Raw genomic sequence first — 20989 nt, forward strand, 5'->3', positions numbered from 1 at the left:
TCCAGTCCTTTTAGGTTAACCTTCAACAGGTTATGGGCCCAGCATTTGGGGACAGTGGAATCTAGAAAGTTTTAATGTGCACGACGCCGATCGATAAAGTGAAGTTTTTCGGAACCCGGTTTGGGAGTTGAAAACAAAAATGGATTTTTCAAAGATAGGTGTCGCCTGGCTAAATAATCGGAACTACCGTTCGTGGGCGTTCACAGTTCAAATGTTCATGATGAGGGAAGGAACGTGGAAGTACGTTTCTCCTGGTACAGCTCCTGATCCGGTCACCACGGAATGGACCGAAGGTGACGAGAAGGCCAGAGCAACGATTGCATTACTGGTAGAAGATGGCCAGCACAGCCTCATCATGATGAAAACGATGGCGAAAACCACGTGGGAGGCGCTGAAAACGCACCGTCACAAAGCGATCCTGACGGGGAACGTTGCGTTGCTAAAGGAGATATATAACACTAACTTCCGGGAAGGCCAAAACATGGAGGAATTCATTTACGGGATGGAGGAGCTCTATTTTCGTCTAGAAAATGAGGGGGAAAAACTCTCGGAATACATGCAAGTCGCCATGATTCTACGCAGTCTCCCTAAGGCCTTCGACGCCTTCACCACCGCGCTGGAGAGCCGGTCGGATGCGGACCTCAAGATGGAACCGGTTAGGACGAAACTAATCGATGAAAACGAGAAGCTGTTCGGTGGAAAATCTTTGGAGGAGCGATTGTTGAAGGTGGAATATGGATCGAAGCTTGCCGCTGCCGGTGCTGCTGTGTGTTTCTTTTGCCAAAAACCAGGACACAACAAGCGTTACTGCAATGAGTTTCTGGCGCAAAAGAACGGCGGAGGAAGTGGCGAGAAAAAGAAGAATAAGTCGAAACAGGAACAAAAAGTGAAACAAGTACGCGGAAACGACTCAATGCCGTTCACGTTTATGGTGCGGCAAAATATGAATGCAAATCGATCTCGAACGTGGCTGATCGACTGTGGGGCGACGTCACATATGTGCAATGACAGTAGTGCGTTTCTCCGAATGGAGACTGGTTCTCATGCAAGTGTAATTGTCGCGGACGGTACCGAAAATCGCGTTGACGGCGCCGGAGACTGTTTGATCGATTGTGTTGCTGACAATAGTAAAACCGTTCAGTTGACATTGACTGGTGTACTGTACGTCCCTTCCCTGGACGGAAATATGATTTCGGTCAGTAAACTTTTATCGAAAGGTGTGCGGGCAGAATTCGATGAATCCGGCTGTAAACTGGTGAACGGGAAAACAGTGTTCGCCGTTGGTGACAGCAAAAACGATATGTACTTTGTGCGACCGTTTGCTGCAGGTGAAAACGCGAGAACATACGAAGGATTGCCAACACACATAGCACCGCCGCCTCGGCCACAGGAATCCGAAAGTGCTGGACGAGATAAACCGAAAGGGTTTGGCAACAGGTATGAAGGTGACGGATTGTGGCATTTGCTGGACCTGCAAGTGTTGCATTCAGGGCAAAATGGTTCGTCCTTCATTTTCCGAAAGTTGCCGAAAAGACCTCATCGAAAGTCCTGGACATTGTACACACGGATGTTTGTGGACCTATGAAGGTGACTCCAGGGGGTTGCCGCTATTACATGTCCATGATTGACGACCATAGCCGGTACACTTTTATCTATTTTCTGAAGGAAAAGTCGGATGTGGAACAACGTACCCGGGAGTACGTCAGAATGGTGGAGAACCAGTTTGCCCGAAAGCCGCGGGTTATCCGCTCCGATCAAGGAGGCGAGTACTCCAGCAATGCACCTCGACGTTTCTATGCGGAAGAGGGCATCAGGGCGGAATACACAGCAGCATACTCTCCGCAACAAAATAGCATTTCTGAACGAAAAAATCGGTCCCTGGGCGACGTGGGCCGATGCATGCTGTTGGTCGCTGGTATGCCGAAACGATTTTGGGCCGAAGCAATCAACACTGCCTGTTACTTACAAAACCGCTTGCCTTCAACAGCAGTAGGATGCACACCTTACGAGATCTGGTTCGGGAGTAAGCCCGATCTAAATCATCTTCGACTATTTGGGTGCAGTGCATATGTTTTGGTTCCAGCAGTAAAGCACAAGAATCTGGACAAAAAAGGCATTGAAATGACATTTGTTGGCTATTCAGGAGAGCATGAGGCCTACAGGATGCTCAACCCTGCCACCGGTCAGATCGAGATAAGTCGAGATGTTAGGTTCTTGGAGATCGAAAACGGGTCGATCGGTAACGGTAACGGACGGTAACGGTTACAGCCAACTGGATCCAGTGGTAGAAGAAGAAGCAGAAATACCACTGCATCTGGGACGTTCTCAGAGAACTACCGCTGGAGTGCCACCGGTGAGATACATAGAAGAAGCCAACATGGTGCAGCATAGCCCAACCGAACCCAAAACTTTTCATGAAGCTATTTCCAGTCCGCCAAGTGGAAATTATATACGATAATATCCGATTAAGCGCGACTCGCTCCGTACTGTTATGCGATTTCGTGCTGAAAATCGTATGTATGTCTGTTATTATCATGATATACAATAGAAAACCAAGTTGGTCTACTTTATCAAGGCTTAGTTACGACTTCGAATTTGTTAAGAGATATTTACGGTAATTTCCGTACATTGATATACGAGTTGGTGCTAGCCGGGGTACATTTTTATACTCATCTACGTCGATGACGTCATTGTTATCTGTGCTACGGAGAACGAATTCGATGAGGTTGTTCGAAGCCTGAGCAGTAAATTCAAGATCACTGTTATGGGTGACTTATCCTTCTTTCTCGGCATCCAAATTCGAGCAGTAAATGGACAGTACCGCATCAACCAGAAGGCCCCTCCTGAATCGTGTCCTGGAGCGGTTCGGAATGCAGGTTGCGAAAGCGTCGAAAATCCCGATGGATCCCGGCTTTCTCAAACAAACGGAGGAGAAGACCAGACGACTCCAAAATGCAGAGCAATATCAGAGTCTCATAGGGGCTTTGTTATATGCAGCCATGATTTCAAGGCCGGATATATCGATTGCTACTTCGATTCCCGGCCGGCGAGTGACAGCACCGACGGAAGCAGACTGGAGCGAGGCCAAGCGGGTACTGCGTTACCTAAAAGGTACCATCGACACAAAGTTATGCCTGGGCAACGATTACGGGAAACTCGAATGCTACGTAGACGCCGACTGGGCCGGCGACGTCAGCGACCGGAAGTCTAGTATAGTATGAGTGCAAAAGCGCAAGTGGATACAGTTTATACTGATTTGAAAGTCGCTTTTGATACCGTTAATCATACTATTCTTTTAACCAAGTTGGAGAAACTTGGGTGTACCACAAGATTGTGCAGATGGTTGGAAACTTACCTTACGGATAGGCAACTTTTTGTACAACTTGGCAACTGCCGGTCTGCCGCGTTTACAAATGGTTCTGGTGTGCCACAGGGTAGCAATTTGGGACCATTTCTATTCTATATCTACATAATTGATGCAGCGTTACTACTCAGTGAAGGTGGACGGCTTTTCTTCGCTGATGATCTGAACATCTATCTTGAAGTCAGAAGAATCGAGGACTGCAGAATGTTGCAGAAGCTTCTGGACTTGTTTAGTGGCTGGTACGTAAGGAATCAATTGTTACTGAGTGTGGAGAAATGTAGCATCATCAGTTTCCATCGCACTAGAAGCGCAATAGAGTTCGATTACGAAATTTCCGGATCCAAATTGAATAGGGTAGAACAGGTGAAGGATCTTGGAGTATTACTTGACGAGAAACTCACCATGAAGTCCTACACTTCTGCCATCGTTGACAAGTCCAATCGTAGTCTGGTGAATTCAATGAACCGATCTGCTTCAAAGCTCTCTATTGCTCTATTGTACGGTCAACGCTGGAATTTGCGAGCATCGATATGCACTTCGTCATCTTCCGTGGAGGGATCAGCAAAACTTAACACCGTACGAAGACCGCTGTCGTCTGTTGGGTTTAAGCACGCTAAGTCGACGTAGACAGGTTTTGCAATCTTCGTCTGCAAACTTTTAACTGGCGAATATGATGCAGCGGACATCCTATCGCAAATCGGACTCTACGCACCCTCAAGAGTTTTACGACCCAGAATGATTCTACAGGAAGACTCCTATTCAACGCGTTATGCTACCAACTCTCCCATCGCTTCCATGACCAGACAATTCAACTGCTTTGCTGACCTTTTTAATTTTGACGAACCATCAACGCGTTTACAGCCAACGAATTCTTGCACTTGACAGTGTAAATACTAACAATTAAGCAACTTTTAAGTATTAATTTTAACCCAAATTGTCCGAGGAATTATATGAATAAAATAAAAAATAAAATAAAATAAAATAAAAAATGGCACCCTCCGTACATGCTGCCGGTTGTAAAAAAAATCGGAAAGCTAACCAATTGGGATTTCAGGTAAGAAAGTAGCTGAAAGTTGCTCAAAAGGAGACTCGGAAACTTGTAGTTTATTTCTCTTGGCGCAACTATCGGTTGGCTGTGGGATAGAATAAAAACCAGTTAACTGTTAACACCCGGGTCGATACCGTGAAAGATATGGACATTCTTCTTGCTAGCAAACTTTGTTTTGCGCAGCACGTCGCAGTTACTACTGCTAAAGCTTATGCTGTACTAGGCTTGATCAAACGGAATACACAACAGTTCCAGGATGTCTGCTGCCTATAAGTAAGTCCCGATACTGTTCGAGTGTACGCAGTATTCTTGAGTACGGGGTGCTTGTATGGGCGCCCTACCATGCAGTTTAAATCAACTGGATCGAACGAATCCAGCGTAATTTCATCCGGTACGCTCTTCGAATGCTGCCTTGGAATGACTCAGTCCGTTTGCCTCCCTGAGAGCACTGTTGCGGCCTAATACGTCTGCCCACTTTGGCAAATAGGAGGAGTATGTTGCAACGACTATTTATCTTCGACCTCCTGCAAAACAATGCCGATTGCCCGGAGATGTTAGGACAGCTTCGACTCAACGTTCCGCCAAGGCGTACCCGACGAGCGGACTTCTTTAGACTTTCAATGCACCGTACTTTGTTTGCCAGGAATAATCCTATTGATGTGTGTTGTCGTGAGTTTAATGTTGTATCTGACTGTTTTGACTATAATGTGACAAGAACTACTTTTAAACTTAGAATTAGTATATATTAGACCTGTCTGTACGATACCTTCGAAGATCAGTATTAATAAATTAAATTAAACAGTGTTACTAGCAGTTTTGTTTATAACGGAAGTGCGTGGTCTTACGACATTCAAAGGCAAGGAGGCGTACAGACCTACATTTATGATCCAGGTCGTTTTAGTTCGTCAAATTGTAAATTAATGTATGAAATCTTATTAAAAACTGGGACTCGAGTGTTATTAGGTTTACTGGCAGCTAATTTTCCAAGCTTTAAAAGCTAGACAGTTTTGTCTGGGGATGGTATATTTTTTGCACGTGTCTACTGCTACTGCCGGGTGATGCCGCCAACAACTCGGAGAGTTCATGCTGTTCTTGAAATGTTTCACCGGCGAGTTCACTCGCGTGACGTTACACGTCACGCTGTGAAGCACATCAGGTAAATAAACATTATATCAAACATCAAGCTGTACAGAAATGTCAAAAGTTTTTATCGACAGCAGAAGCAAAAAAGAAAATCAAATCACACCATGCAACTCGCTTTGTGTCATCGTAGGTTTTTCTGTTTTGAGCAGAGTTGAAGGAAAAAAACGAGCAGTGATTCATTGCTGTGAAGTTCAGTGAAAGCAAAACTTTTAACCCATAATAGTTCCTTTATTTTCTAGTCATATAGGTTTTATCGAGTATTATTTCCGATAGTGCCACGATTTCCATTACGCTGCCTGCGTTTCGTTTCGTTTTTTTTCGTCGATTGAGCTAGACGCGAAAACACAAACCAGTCACTCTTATCACAAGTGTGAATTTATAATGGTTCTATTGTTTTGAGTAATAGCAGTTTTTCGTTGGTTCTGTGATAAAGAATTGTGCTTCGGTAGGGTAAATACCAGCAGCTGGTAAAAAATACACGACCTCTACGCCGTTCGGCAAAAGAAGAATGTTCCAACACAGCCCGAAGGCTTCGGCTCTGATGAACTGAACATGTTTCGCAATTATTGCCAATCGATCGAGCACGGTGGTGGCAGTTTGCTAAAGCAAAATTAAGCAAGTCGTTTATTGGTGGCTTTACTGCGTGAAAAAGGGTTGTTACCCACGTGCCTGAGCGACAATGTTCGCGTCGCTGAAAAACAAGATCAAGGAGGAAACCGGAAGCGATGTTACATCACTGCCCTCAAGAAGCTCGGGTCAAGGCGGGTCATCAACGGGCGGACAGCGCTTCCAACGAAGTAGACCGGAATCTTTTACCAGTATGGCCTCGATGGATGAGCTGAGTTTGTTCGAGCAAAAGGAAGCTGAGCTGAGTGCCACTAGGATACAGTTGCAGGAGCTAGCCTGCCAGTTTAATGAGCTTCGCGAGCAAGCACGTGCGCTCGAGGATGATAAAGTGCGTCTGGAGGATGCTAACAAGTTGCTGGAGGAGTCGTTGAAAGTCGCTCAGGTGCAGAAAGATTTACTTTGCGAAGAACAGGATAAAATACAAAACCTACAGCAGCAGGATATCTCGAAACTTCGAAGTATGCTTTTGTTCCGAGAACAGGAAGCAGTGGATCGAATTTCCCACCAGAAGGCGGCCGAACAGCAGGTTGAAAGTCTGAAGCAAGAACTGAACCGAGTGAGAGATATTGAGCCTATGGTGGAAGATTTGCAGGTAAGTTCGAATTAATGCGTACATTACCCTACGGTGATAAATGTTTTTATTATAGGATGAGTTGGAAAATCTCCGACATTCATCCTCGGTAGAGAAAAACAATCTTTTGTCGACCCTAGCCGCCGTTAATGAGGAGAACCGACATCTGAACAGTCGCATTCAGGTGTTGGAAGAAAGTCGCGCTTCGCTCACCTCCGGTGATACGGATGAAAGGGTGAAATCGCTCTTGCAGGAGCGAAAGTTACTGGAGCAACGCTTGGAGGAAGCTCATCTGCATCTGTCCGACATCAAAAGCAGCTGGAGCAATCAAAATTTGACGTTGGAAACGCAGGTGAACCGATTGTCGCGTCAAGTGGCGGAAGAAACCACCGAAAAGCACAAAGCTCTCAAGCAGAGGGACGACCTAATCGAGAAGTGCAAACAGCTGGAATTCGAGCTGGAAAAAACCCGAGATGAAATTGCGCAGAGAGACAACAAGGTACGGTTGAACTAAATGGGCGGAAAGTTTTTTTTTGACGGATGTTCTGTTTTAGATAAAACTGATGAGTGAAGAGGTAGACGAATTGAATTCTGCATTGCGGGAGGCTCGCGAACAGCACGAGGAAGAAGTTACATTTATGAACAGCAAACTCGTAAGTAGAAACAAGTGATATGCAAGTACTATTCACACGCCAGCACCAATACACGCCACGCACACACAGAACCACGTCCGAGGAAAACATGGGCCGAAACTAACAAGCACAGGGCGTTTATAAAAGGTGGTAAAATGAGTCAGGTTCGACGCTTAATTTACCTTATCAGTGGTTCGCATTAATTGGTACGGTGCTGCATATTCAGGTTGTTCTTATCTGAGGCCGGGTTTTGTTTTCTGCTGCTTTCGTTTCGGACATTTTTCCTGCAATTTAGCATTTTATTTTGTGATGTATAGTAGACTTAAAGTCTTAAATCAGACTGCGCTGGTGGTATGGATCGAATTTTAACTAACAAGGGCAATGTCTACCTATTTTAGTCATACAATTGCTTGTTTTGTATTAAGCTATATACTACCTGTTACCAAAAACAACTAAGTACAACAATAATAAAGTATTTTGCTGTTATGTTTATGTTCTGTTTGTTTCATTTTTGGTTTACTCACACTCACTTTTCGGTTTTTGCCTTTCTTCTACTTTCGCTACTTATGGTTTCGTTTCGTAAACAAATCGCACTTTTAAAGCATGAAAAGTTTGTTTTGATTTGTGTTGCGGAAGATTCATTCATTGCTGCGACTGAAATATTTCATGTTCATCAGTACGGCTGTTGCGCTAGGCTCGATGCGCCGTACAGTAGAGGACGTAGTCAAAACTTTCAAAATCGACAGTAATTTTGCTTCTTATGCTCTAGCATGAATAAGTTTTAAACTAAAATTTAGCATTTAATGCTTTCCCATTGGAGCAGATGGATTCCAAGTTTAAACCAGGCTGAGTAAACGAGTTCCGCGTTTGTTGGATGGACAGAAAACCGATAAACGTAAATCCTTAAAGTTCTGAAAATAAATTGCTCAATCTTGGAAATATGCTATCTCTTGCATATATTTCACATCTAATACTACGGGTGAACCGGTTAATGTTTTAACAAAAGCAATGTGACTAACTGACGACTGACGAGGGAACCGCATCTTCTCCTTTAACGAGAATGTTACATTCACTGGCGTTCCCATCCATAGACAGAAGGTCGGACACCGACCTTTCATCAGTAGCATGTTTTGACCCAGAAAAATCAAGTATTCGTAGAATGGCGGACCTATTTTTACGCAATCAATTTAACTATTGCGAAAATATCGGTTGATCAGACTAAAAACTCTGAGTTTTCTGGTTAAACCATGAGAGTTTTGACGTAGGACTACGTCTTATGGCAAGGTTTAGGGCAGAGTGTCATTCCAAAATAAAAAAAACATTCATTTTCGACTCGAAAATAGGCGAAAAAATTGCTGGTAACTTAACTTGTTAGAAAGAGATTGTCAACGTAAACTAAATGGCGTTTATTGCGTCCGAAGTACATTTTAATTGTTCTGTAAACATAACTGAGATGGATTTTTAAAACAATAAACAATTATAACTTTTGAGGATACAAACAGATACAGACAATCACAATTGACAATTGCTTTTAAAGGTTTTTTGTTGTACTTTTAAGTAGGAGTTGTTTGATCTGCCACCATTTGCCACCTTGGGAAATATTTAGGCTCAAAGAAGTACTATTTTTTCACCAAAAAAGCGCAAAATCTTCGAAACTTCAGAAAATAACGTATAATAATGTTCTATAAAAACGTTTATTTTAGCAAGATAAACCACTTTTTAGAACTCAATGAACACCTAAAAGTTAACCGGAATAAGTCAGGCTTTAAAACTATTTTGAAGGTTTGTCCACGAATAACGCTTCATAGATAATATCCATGACAAGTATGGTGTCATTGACAAAGGTGTTTGTATTGATATTTACTACAACTTTGCCGAAAAAGCGTGTAGGGCGCTATATCTCTGCATATTAGCGTTGATAGGAGGAAATGCTTATCAACTTAGGAACTATATTGGCTTGTTCATTATGCCTGATTTTTGTTTTCAGGTATAATAAATTCAAATTTGTCACGAGGTTTTCGAGTCACTTTAAATCTCGCATGTGCATAATATTTTTAGATATAAATTATCAAATTATTGTTGTATATGAGCACCAATGGCATTATATTAAATTTATTAAGAGGTATTTTTTAAAGGTATCTTTATTTTCGTAATTACTGGCTTTACCAGAAAATTTTTGAATAGTCAGGTTAGTCTCATATAACTCCCCCATCTACTAACAACAATTCCTTTCCCGAAATACTTGTGAAGATGCAGAGGATTCCCTGGTCTTTAGTAGCAACAAGTATTGGACTAACATTCCTTCCCATCCCTCCAGGACCCGCATTCGGACGTGGCCGGCGTCGGTATTGATCAGCATGCAGGGACCTGATAAGGTTGCACAATGAGGAATAGCGTGCTGTCCCAAGTATGCTCTTTCCAGCCATCATTTTGCAATTTTCATCGGTTCTGGTCAATAACGGAGTAGCAGCACACGGGCGGTATCCTATGCTTATGCTTATGCTTATGTTTATATTTACTACAACTTTGCCGAAAGTACCAAACCTGTATCTCAAAATTACGAGAAAATAAATTTCCATGTGCCTAGTTAATTTTCATTCAAAATGTAAAAAAAAGTTTGTTTCAAAGCCTAATATTTTCTGAGGTATAAACAAAAGAATCTCAGTGGATTTGACACAAACGAGATTTTGTTTATAAAATAGAGGTGACGTCCATGCATCGATTATGGAGAAAAGCATATTTTATCAGCAGTCAGTCAAATAAACAAAAACAACATGGCAATTAAATTTCAACTTATTAAGATCAAGCATACCTACACGGATTTAGATTCATAAATATACGGACTTTGGTTAATTTTAAACATGGTGTACGGATTTTGAATCATACATGAAAAAGTGTGCGGATTTTGAACCAAGAGCTGTACATTTTGTCTTCGATTTTTTAAAACTAGGATTAATTTTAGCTTCTTGTGATTCTAAATAATGTTAAAAAAGCAACATACTGTCAAAAGAAAATGTGATGAATTGCATATTACAATTCCATAATTTTATATTGACCATTTTAAATTGTCTAGTTCTTAGGTGAACGGATTTCGAAACGGCACGGTACTAACCGGGGCGGAGGTATAGTGAGTCTCGGCACTATAAGATGGCAACCCATCGCGAGACTCGGTAGTGTAGTCCCAGTACGGCAACACACCTAAATTAAATCACACTAACAAAATTCAAGCACATTCGGAGCGGAATCTTCGGCATCGACCTAGGCGACGGAACAAAGACGACGAATGGAGACTTTGTAGTGTTGGATGGAATGCAGGATCGCGTGATAGATTGGAGGGCGATCAACGAGAGAATGTGTGTATTGAGGATAAAGGGCCGTTTCTTCAATCATAGCATCATTAACGTGCACTGCCCACACGAAGGTAGACCCGACGATGAGAAAGAAGCGTTCTACGCGAGGCTGGAGGCATCTTGCGACAGCTGCTCGTCACGGGACATCCAGATCGTCATCGGGGATATGAACGCCCAGGTCGGTAGGAAAGAAACGTATAGACCGGTGTTAGGACCCCATAGCCTGCACACCGACACGAACGATAACGGCCAACGATGTATGAACTTCGCAGCTTCCCAAGGCCTGGTGATCCGAAGCACCTTTTTCCCGCGCAAGGATATCCACAAAGCCCTGACAAGATCACCTGACCAACGTACAATGAACCAAATTGACCACGTTCTCATAGAGGGCCGGTTTTTCTCTAACATCAGGAACGTACGCTCCCGACGGGGTACGGATATTGATTCTGATCATTACCTAGTAGCAGTACTTGTGCGCTCAAAGCTGTCCACCGTATACTGGACACGTCAAAGCCGCTCTCCTCGGCTGAACATCAGGCAGCTAGATAACCCACAAGCTGCCGAGAACTACGCGTGAGTACTGAATGAAACATTGCCTTCTTCCGAGGAGTTAGGTGCTTCAAACCTCGAAGACAGTTGGGGCAGAATACGCTCGGCCATCGAAGAGGCCGCTACTGCGTCACCTGGTAGTGAGCCTCGGTGTACACAAAATGATTGGTATGATGGGGAATGTCAACAAGCGGTGGAGGGAAAAAAACTGCTTGGAAAAATTATCTAAGCATTACTACTAGAGAGAACCTGGCCAAATACCGACAAGCTACGAACCAGTTGACCACGATCCTGAGAAGGAAAAAGCACCAAAAGGTGGACAGAGATCGTGAAGAATTAGAACAACTATTCCGAGCTAATGACACGCACAAGTTTTATGAGAAGGTGAACCTTGGAAGGGCTACACACCGAAACCTGACATGTGTAGGGACGAGGGAGGGAATCTAATTACAAACGAGCGCGAGGTGGTCGACAGATGGAAGCAGCTCTTCGTTGAACACCTTAATGGCGAAGTCGCAAAAGGAGGCGGAACGGAAATTAACCTAGGAGCGCCCATGGAAGATAGTAATGTCCTAGCACCTGACCTGACCTGGGTTATTTCGAGGTTTTGGGAGGACGAAAAGCTACCGGAGGAATGGATGGAAGGAGTGGTTTGTCCCATCTACAAAAAGGGTGATCGACTAGACTGCTGCAACTATTGCGGTATTACACTGGTAAACGCCGCCTACAAGGTACTCTCCCTACTACGCAACTACGGACCAAATTTTTACTATCCGATAGATCTTACAGAAATGTCGGAAGTACAACGTGCCCACGCATCACATCTTTTTGATTTCAAAGCAGCATACGATACAGTCGATCGAGACAAGCTATGGCAGATAATACACGAACACGGTTTTCCGGACAAACTGACGCGACTGATCAGAGCTACATTGGATCGAGTGATGTGTTTCGGACGCATCTCTGGAACACTTTCGAGTCAAGGTGACGGTTTATCCTGCATACTGTTCAACATCGCTCTTGAGGGGTGATCCGACGAGCGGGCATCGAAACGAGAGGCACGATTTTTACCAAGGGTAGCCAACTTCTAGGCTTTGCAGATGACTTCGATATCATAGCCAGGAACTTTGCGACGGTGGAGTCAATCTACGCCAGACTGAAAGCGAAGTCTAGGAGAATTGGGCTAAAAATAAATGCGTCGAAGACCAAATACATGAAAGGAAGAGGCTCAAAGGAAACAAATGCTCGCCTCCCACGGACGGTAACCGTTGACGGCGACGAACCAGAAGTGGTAGAGGAGTTCGTGTATTTGGGATCGCTTGTGACCGCGGACAACAACACTAGTAAGGAGATCCAGCGGCGCATCCAAGCGGGAAATAGGGCCTACTTTGCCCTTCGTAAAACGCTACGATCAGCAAGTGTACGCCGCCGCACGAAGTTAACAATGTACAAAACCCTTATTAGACCGGTAGTTCTTTATGTACTTGAAGCCGTGACGCTGGTCACGGAGGACATACGTGGTCTTGCCGTGTTCGAGCGGAAAGTGCTGCGGACGATATTTGGCGGAGTACAAACTGAAAGCGGAGAGTGGCGGAGGCGTATGAATCACGAGCTACAGGCACTGCTAGGGGAGACTCCCATCGTACATCTAGCGAAAGTTAGCAGGCTACGGTGGGCCGGACACGTCGTAAGGATGCCGGACGACAGTGCGACGAAAATAGTCCTCTTCAAAAACCCCGCCGGCACCAGGAACAGGGGGGCCCACCGTGCACGATGGCTCGACCAGGTCGAAAGCGATTTGCGACTTCTGAGACGAATAGGAAATTGGCGACGAGTGGCCCAAGACCGAGTTGAATGGAGACGAGTGCTTGAAACAGCACGAGCCACCCAGGCTCTATGCTGCTGAAGAAGAAGAAGAAGTGCTCCCTATTGAAAAAGTAAAAAATGAAGTATTGTCCAACTAGAAAACCGCGCTTCATGATTTATTGGAAGCGTGTTTTAAGAACGCTCAACGTTTTAACGTGTCTTTAGAAAAAAAAGTGACAAATTCTCCTCGTCCCAACAGGTCGAAAAATTCATTACGACGATAAAATTTATACTAATTTGATGTCTTTGCTTGGGAAGTACAGACGAAAAAGGAAAAAAATCCCTTCGTCACAAGCCTAACAGATCGAAGATTTTTTACGCACGATGATTGATAATTGGTAAAATAATTTCAACGTGAGCAAGGGTTGGAAATAAAAACAATCTTTAATTTTTGTAAGGTAACAGGACGGCAGTAGTTTTGTTCTTGATTTTGTTAAATCATTTCCAAATGCACATTTTTGCCATAGTAACTATGACGTTTTTTCGTGGTTTGATTTAAATATCTATATAAAGGCTAAATTTACAAATTTAATGCATGCTATCATCTTCATAAGAAATCATTAGAAAAAAGCATCAGCTAAAGGGTATTTCGCTGATACCACTGGGCTGTAAACAGCAAAATTTTAGATGTGAATGCCCAGTGTTTGTTAAATTTTCTCCCCCACTGGGTTTACGGCAATACGTTTATTTTTTGCTGTGTTGAAAGGCAGAAGGAGTCCTTGCTGGTACCTAATTCAACAATTCATGCCCGTGGACCAAACCACGTAGCACAAAGGGATTCTTATGAAAATGTTAGTAAAACTTCATAAAATATTCACAGATGGCACTAGGGGTAGTCCGTCTCCTGTTGCTCTCCAGAAAAAGCAGCAAAAAAGGAAAAATGAGACAGATGGAGAAAAATGGAAAAGAGCACGAAGGAAAACGTGACACAAACTGTATAAACGTTACATAAAGAGGAAAGACGCGAGAGAGGAAACGTGACAAAAAGGAGAAAATACGAGTGCAAGAAAGTGGAGAAACAGAAAAAACGGACAAAAAATGGGAATGTGACTGAAAAAGATGAAAAGAAGCACATAATAACAAAAAGAGTGGAACAGATGAACCAGAAAAACGCACGAAAAACGGGATAGAACGTTCAAAAGCAAAATGAAGAAAAAAGTCGGAAGTGAAAAATCGATACAGAACAGAATTTGATAAAAAAAAAAGAAAAGCGGCGAAACTGGCCAGAAAACGGAGAAAAACAAAAAAAGAAAGACGAAAAATGGAACATGGAAAATTTGGGAATCAACAAAAGGGCAAAAAACAGAACAGGAAAGCAAAAAAAAGAGTAAGACGAAGAGGGAACAGCGGGCAGAAAAATTGTAAAACGTGACAAGATAGGGAATACGGAACGAAAAACAGCAGAAACCGAAAGGGAAAAGAAAATTTGCGAGAGAAAGGGATAAGAAAACCGATGGGGGAAACAAGAAAATCAAGCAAGACGGCTTATAAAAGAAAGACATATGAGACAAAAAAATGAGAAAATAATAATAAGAAAAAAGTAACAAGGAAGAGAGAAAGACGAAAAAGGAAAACTGTACAGTGTGACATATATATATTCGAACAAAAATCATTTTATGCTTGCAGCGGCATACACAATTAATACAATCAAACTAAGACCATGGGTGTGTGTGGCATCATGACTTAACTCTTACTAGACGTAGTTTCATTTTCGTATTATGTCTCGTTCGGTGTGCACGTACCAGAGTTTGAGTTACGGTCGTTGATAATAAATAAATTGTTGAACTGTGCTACATGCGGCACTATTTTTCGTGACCTCAAACATCACGACCTAAAAAGAAGATTTGTATACTATACACTAAAAAGATTTGTCGAGACGGGATCTGTTGAAAACCGTTAAAAAACCGAAGGAAAACTGCAGAGACCAAAAAGGTTGTTCGAGAATGAATTCGTGCGACCGGTCCGCACTGAAAATGGCAGTTCAGCTGAATATCAAAGGGAAATCTCTTCGTCGAACTTTAAATATGGATCTGAATATAAAAACATTCGAAAAATTTAAAATCTATGGATTAACGGAAGTAACAAAACAAAACACGGCAGGAAAGACGCTAACTGCTGCTCCGTCGGCACGGTGATTCTGAAGTGATCTTTTCTGGTGAGAAGTTGTTTGTTCTTCACACCCCGCATCATGCTCAAAATGATCGGTTGCGGTCGGTTTTGATCACGGACATTGCACAAACGGAATGTTCCACGATACCAAAATTCATCAACGGTCATAGTATGGGGAGGCATTTCTAAGAAAGGAAAACTTACTCTTGTATTTACTGACAAGGGTGTGAAAGTTAATGCAAAATACTATCTGGAAATGGTCTTAGAACACAATTTGATACCTTACGTTCGGGGAATGTATGGTGAAGAAGATTACGGCTTTCAACAGGATGGAACACTGCAAATGGCCTCCAAGTTTCCCTGATTTGAACCCAATGGGGTTTTGTAAATGGCGTACATACAGCCGAAGCTCAAGGATTATAAATATCATAATTTGGATGAATATAAGTTAGTTATCAACCAGATATGGGATGATATTACGATGGAAGTGGTGCGTGCCGCATGTAACGACTTTAAAAAGCGTTTGAAGCGTGTTATCCAGGCAAAAGGCGATTCAACAGAGTAATGATTGTTTGTTGCGTTTTGTATCTGTGGCTAAACAATTTCTAAAAGTAGAATTCGAAATTCAGCATTTATTTACAAAACTACATGACTTTGTTTTTGTTCGAATACATATGTGTCACCCTGTAGGTGAAAGGAAAAGATAAAGACAAAAACAAAATTAAAAAGAAAGATGAAAAGAGGGTCAATTATCAAAAATAGGAAAACGGCACAGACGAAAACGAGAAGAAGAGGAGATAAAAAAGAGTTAGAAATATACGAAAACTGGATATGAAAAGAGGGGAAAAAGAGAAAAGAACAAGCTGAATACGGGAAAAAAGCACGAGGGAAAATAGAACTTAAAATAGGAAAAATTAAAAATTAAAAAATAAGAAAAACGAAACTGGAAATATGGGTCAGAAAAAAGAAACACGAGAGAAATGAGGACAAAAGGAAGGAAGTGGAACTCTGACTCAAAAATACTCAAAAATGGAAAAATGATACTTAAGTAACATATCAATGAGATAGTAATGTAATAAAACGTGGCTTGTCTAAGGTCATTCAAATAACACAGAAATGATAAAAAATAACCTCGAATAGGTATAAAAATAATATAATAGAGAATGGGTCATTCCACGTCAAGTGTCCGAGTACCATGATAATCGCCCTTCCCGGATTTAAACCAAATTTTGTCAGATTGTTCGTTTCAGCTCAGCAAGAATAAACCCTAAATTTGATGCCGGTTGGATGCCCCCTCGACTCATTGAAAATGTCTCTTATTTTCTTTTGCTTATATCTCTGGAAATATTAGGTTTAGAAAGACAATCTTGTCATGTTTCCAAAGGAAATTGAACATGGAATCCGAAAAAAAACTAGCAGTGCTGCCAAATATTTTTAAAGTCGCTTTTAAAACTAAAATTGCATTTTTCTCCCAATGAGTACAATTTGATGTCAAAAATTCCAACTCCATCGTGTTCCTCAGATTTTTTCACATAAGAATCACTCAAAATCACGAAGCGTTCTTTGCCGATCCAGAGTTAGACTAAAAACTAATATTTTTTTTGGATTTCTTGGGTAATTTTCTTTGGAAAGATGATATTATTCTCTTTCTAAATTTAGTATTTTCAAAGATATAAGCAGAAAAATAAGAGGATTTTACAAAAACGTGTCTTTGCTTCATAAATGGAAGTACTCCCATTCACCGAGGAGACGTCCGGCACCCAACTTAGGGTTTTTGCTTGCTGACTTGAAACGAACAATTTGACGAAATTTGGTTCAAATCCGAGTAGGTCGATTACAAGTTTGTGCCTTTTCTCGGTCACTTGACCCATGTACAGTTGTTACATTCCATTTTCAAAACTTGATCATGTTTTTTATACGACTGACTTCATAGTCAGCCGTTAAAAGCTGTTAGATGCGTGTCGTGCCGCGCGGCCAACTCCGATTTGCCGTTCTTTTGCCGTTTTTCGTCATCTTAATGCTGTTATTTCGACGTCTTCTTTCGTCTTTATCTCATCTCTCTGTCGCGTATTTTTGGAGTCTTTTTCTCGATGGTAAAAAGAACTTTCTGTCGCCTATTCGTCGTTTTTTGACGTCTGTTTTTGGCATTTGTCGCATTGTTTCGGCGATTTTTTGTCATTTTACCATCTTTTTTTATGCTGTTGTGGTTTCTTTTTGTCTTTTTCATCGTCTTTTATCATCGTTTTGCTTGTTTTTGTTGTCTTTTCGTTTCTTTTTTTTGCTGCTTTTGCGTCGCTTTCTGTTGTCGAAAATGTTGTTTATTTTTGCTGTTTGTTTTGTTTATCAGTCATGTTTGTTTCAATTATGGCATCTTTTTGATGTGTTTTCTTGCTATTTTCACCGTGTTTTTGTCGTCTTTCGGTGACGAGAAACAAAACCGCGAAAACGAACAAAAGTAACAAAAAAAAAAAAAGAAAAATATATACATAAAATGGCACAGTTTGGCTTAATTTCATGCCAATTTAGTTCTGACTCTTTACTTCGAATTGAACTGCAAGTTGGACTATAAATTGTACCTAAAATTAAACTGGAACTTCCAGTCTGGAAGCTAAAATTAAGCTCGAATTGAATTTTGACTTGAAATTGCATTTGTAATTAGAAATGAGATAGGACTTGAAATGGGGTTAATAGTTGGACCTGTAATATTAAGGCTTTAACTGGACTCGCAAATGCGCTCGAAATTGCCCGAAATGTTATTTAAAGTTGGACAAAATAAAACCTGAAATGTTGCATGACATTGAACTTGAAATCGGCATAAACTGGATATGAATTCGGACTTAAGTTAGGATTCATTTAGACTAGAAGCATTCGGTACTTCTCATTGAGCAGAAAGTTGGATGCAAAAATAAATAATACGAAAATAACGATGAAAACTAGTTGAAAGTTTAAACAAAAGAGATGGAAAAATGGCAAAAAAACATTTGAAGAAATCTCATCGAAACATAAGCAATCGATAAGCGATAAATATAAGTTTTACAGATTATTTCGTTTTCAATAGACAAATTGGATTTTATTTTGACGTTGACGAACAAAATGAGAGCAGACTTTACCTTCGACATGTGCCATAGATCCCTATACCTGAAATTCGTCATTGATGGTAGCTGGTTTCCTCCTTGTTTTTCAGGAACACTTGCAGGTGGATCTGAACAGTATCAAAGTGAACCTGTCCGAGACGGAGCAACGACTGCTGGACTCACTGGAAGGTTCCGACAGGTCTTTGTGTGGTTACAAGTCACAGATCGGCCTGCTGGAGGAGAATGTCCGTGACCTGAGCAGTCAGCTGGCAGTGTAAGTTCTAAACTGAACCTCTCGCACGGGACGTAATCATGTGTTTGAACTGATATCTATTTTTTTTTGGTAGAGAGAAACAGGAAAAGGTCGCCATCCTCATGCAAAACGCTGAACTTTCACAGAAAGAGGAAATTTTACGCCAGGAACTTCGTCAGGAGCAGGATGAATCGCAGGAGTTGCTTGAACAAACAGCGCTACTGCAAAGAGAATTGGACAAAAAGTAGGTCTTTTGTAGTAAGCAAATCTTCCATTAAATCGGATCTAAACGAATTTCAGAATTAACACTGTTAACGAGCTTCGCAAACAAATCGACGAGCTGATGAGCACAAACCTTGAGCAGAACGCAAAACTGGCTTCCCTAGATAATTTGCACTCGGAGTTAATCGATAAGAATAAGGTATACGACTTGTTTGACTTCAATGCTGTTCATGCTTCATACCAAAGCTAATTTTTCACGCAGATTATAAAAATTCTCAACCAACGGTTGGTAGACATGAAGAAAACGTTGCAGGAGGAAATCAATAGTAACAACAACAATGGAGGTAGTGCCACCGGAAACACCGGTAACTATTACCATAGCCATTCTGAAAAAGATTTGGACCACAGTGGATTCAAAGACAAATCGGAAACACCCGCCGTCGGGGTTGGCAGACAGCATGCAAACGGTGCCATAAGTCACAGCCGCAGCAGCAGTAGTGGTAGCTATCTTCATGCCAACCACAATGGGACACAAAAGAGTGCCACTGGCCCTGCCAGGGGAACAGTCGTGATGGATGAAGTGAACTTCCGTTACATGAAACATGTGATAATCAAGTTTCTTACCAGTAGAGAGGTAAGTTTGCTCCAGTTGATTTTGATTCTCCTTAGATTCTAGCGGTCTTCCTACCCTTGAACAGGTTGAAGCCCGGCAATTGGTGAAAGCTGTTTCGACACTGCTGCAGTTGACATACGAGGAGGAAAAGCTGCTGCAGGAAACGCTTGCATGGAAGAAAAGCTGGTTCGGGAGCCGCCCCGGGCAACATTCACAAATCTCAGTATCAACGATACCACCAAGCTAAGAACAGCCCTGAATCATTTTGATAAAACGATTACTATTCTATACATACATGCAGACACAGACGCATTACATACCTAAACACATTATGCTTAATTCGTATAAAAAGAAATGTTTTACGATCACGTGCAAAAGTTTCTCCCACTTAACAAAATAGTCCCAGTTCCGAAAACAATGAAAGCAAAAAAAAACAAACAGATTAGACACTTAAATATTACAATAGAAACAATCATTTGCATAAATAGAAATAGATCACCCCTAAGTAGCGCATATAGAATTCCGAAGTCGACGACTTAATATATCAAAGTAGTTTATTCGAGAAATAGAATCTTATTGCTCTAGCATTACCGGAGGGCTTCGCCAAATGATACATTGTTAGCTGGAGTGCACCTTATGCTTAGTCGTCCGAGTCTTTGTTTTGTTAACGAAAATGTGTTATTTGAACCGATTAGGTTCTGTTCAACCACTGAACTTAGTTGCAATTCAGGTTAAATAGATGAGTTTGATATTATTTTTAGATTTCAACATATACATCGGTACGTTTTGTTTCGGTTAAGTTTTTAGGAAGTTTATGTTCGACGAAATATTTCCGAACTCACTGGTGAGTTTCGATTGAAGCTGTGATTTTTCGTTGCACCGATTGACGTTTCACATATGACTGCATTTCAAAGTTAGTAAACAACAGGTCCCACTAGGCTTCCTTCTCATAGTAGCTAAAAAATAAACAAATTGTAACCTAGTGAGAATTTATACACCGCATTGGAGAATAAATACATTCAAGTAATTTTTTTGCCATGATTGAGAAGACGACACCCCATTAGCCATAAATACGATAGCCATACGGACGGTTGCCATACGTACGAATGCCATAAAGACGAATGCCATAATGTATGTTTGCCATAATGGACGGAAGCCATAAAGACGAATGCCATAATGTATGTTGGCCATAATGGACGGGAGCCATAATGTACGTTTGCCATAATTCATATATTCGGCTTTTTTGGTATGGTGGCCCAGAGCATTTCGACCAGTTCAAAGTTTTAAGAACCAGCATGAGCATGTTGCAAGAGATCAGTCAGATTCTACCAAGTAACAAATTTCTGATTTTGAGAAAGAATTTAACGTTTGCTACTCTGCATTGTTTTTGGTTTTCAATATTTCGAAATCATCTCATATCTCTGGCTGTAATATTTATATAATCTGACAGAGGTGGGCATAATTCCGCTAATCCGCTAACAGCTAATTAACTCAGCTAACATTTTGGTTAGCGGTTAGCGTTTTCGCTAATTTTTATAACCGTTAGTGTTTTTGTTAGCTTCCGCTAA

General features: G+C 41.6%; 1 protein-coding gene across 1 annotated transcript; it reads left to right on the forward strand.

The window, feature by feature from the left end:
* Positions 1–5646: 5646 nt before the first annotated feature.
* Positions 5647–20409, forward strand: LOC128741268 (golgin subfamily A member 1). The gene is made up of 8 exons (XM_053836952.1): positions 5647–6774; positions 6830–7252; positions 7308–7406; positions 18444–18607; positions 18681–18830; positions 18887–19007; positions 19071–19442; positions 19507–20409. The coding sequence occupies exons 1-8, from the start codon at positions 6235–6237 to the stop codon at positions 19666–19668; spliced, it is 2031 nt and encodes a 676-aa protein (XP_053692927.1). The 5' UTR covers positions 5647–6234; the 3' UTR covers positions 19669–20409.
* The last annotated feature ends 580 nt before the right edge of the window (positions 20410–20989 follow it).

This window comes from Sabethes cyaneus, chromosome 3 (assembly GCF_943734655.1).
Source record: "Sabethes cyaneus chromosome 3, idSabCyanKW18_F2, whole genome shotgun sequence".
NCBI classification, from domain to species: Eukaryota; Metazoa; Arthropoda; class Insecta; order Diptera; family Culicidae; genus Sabethes; species Sabethes cyaneus.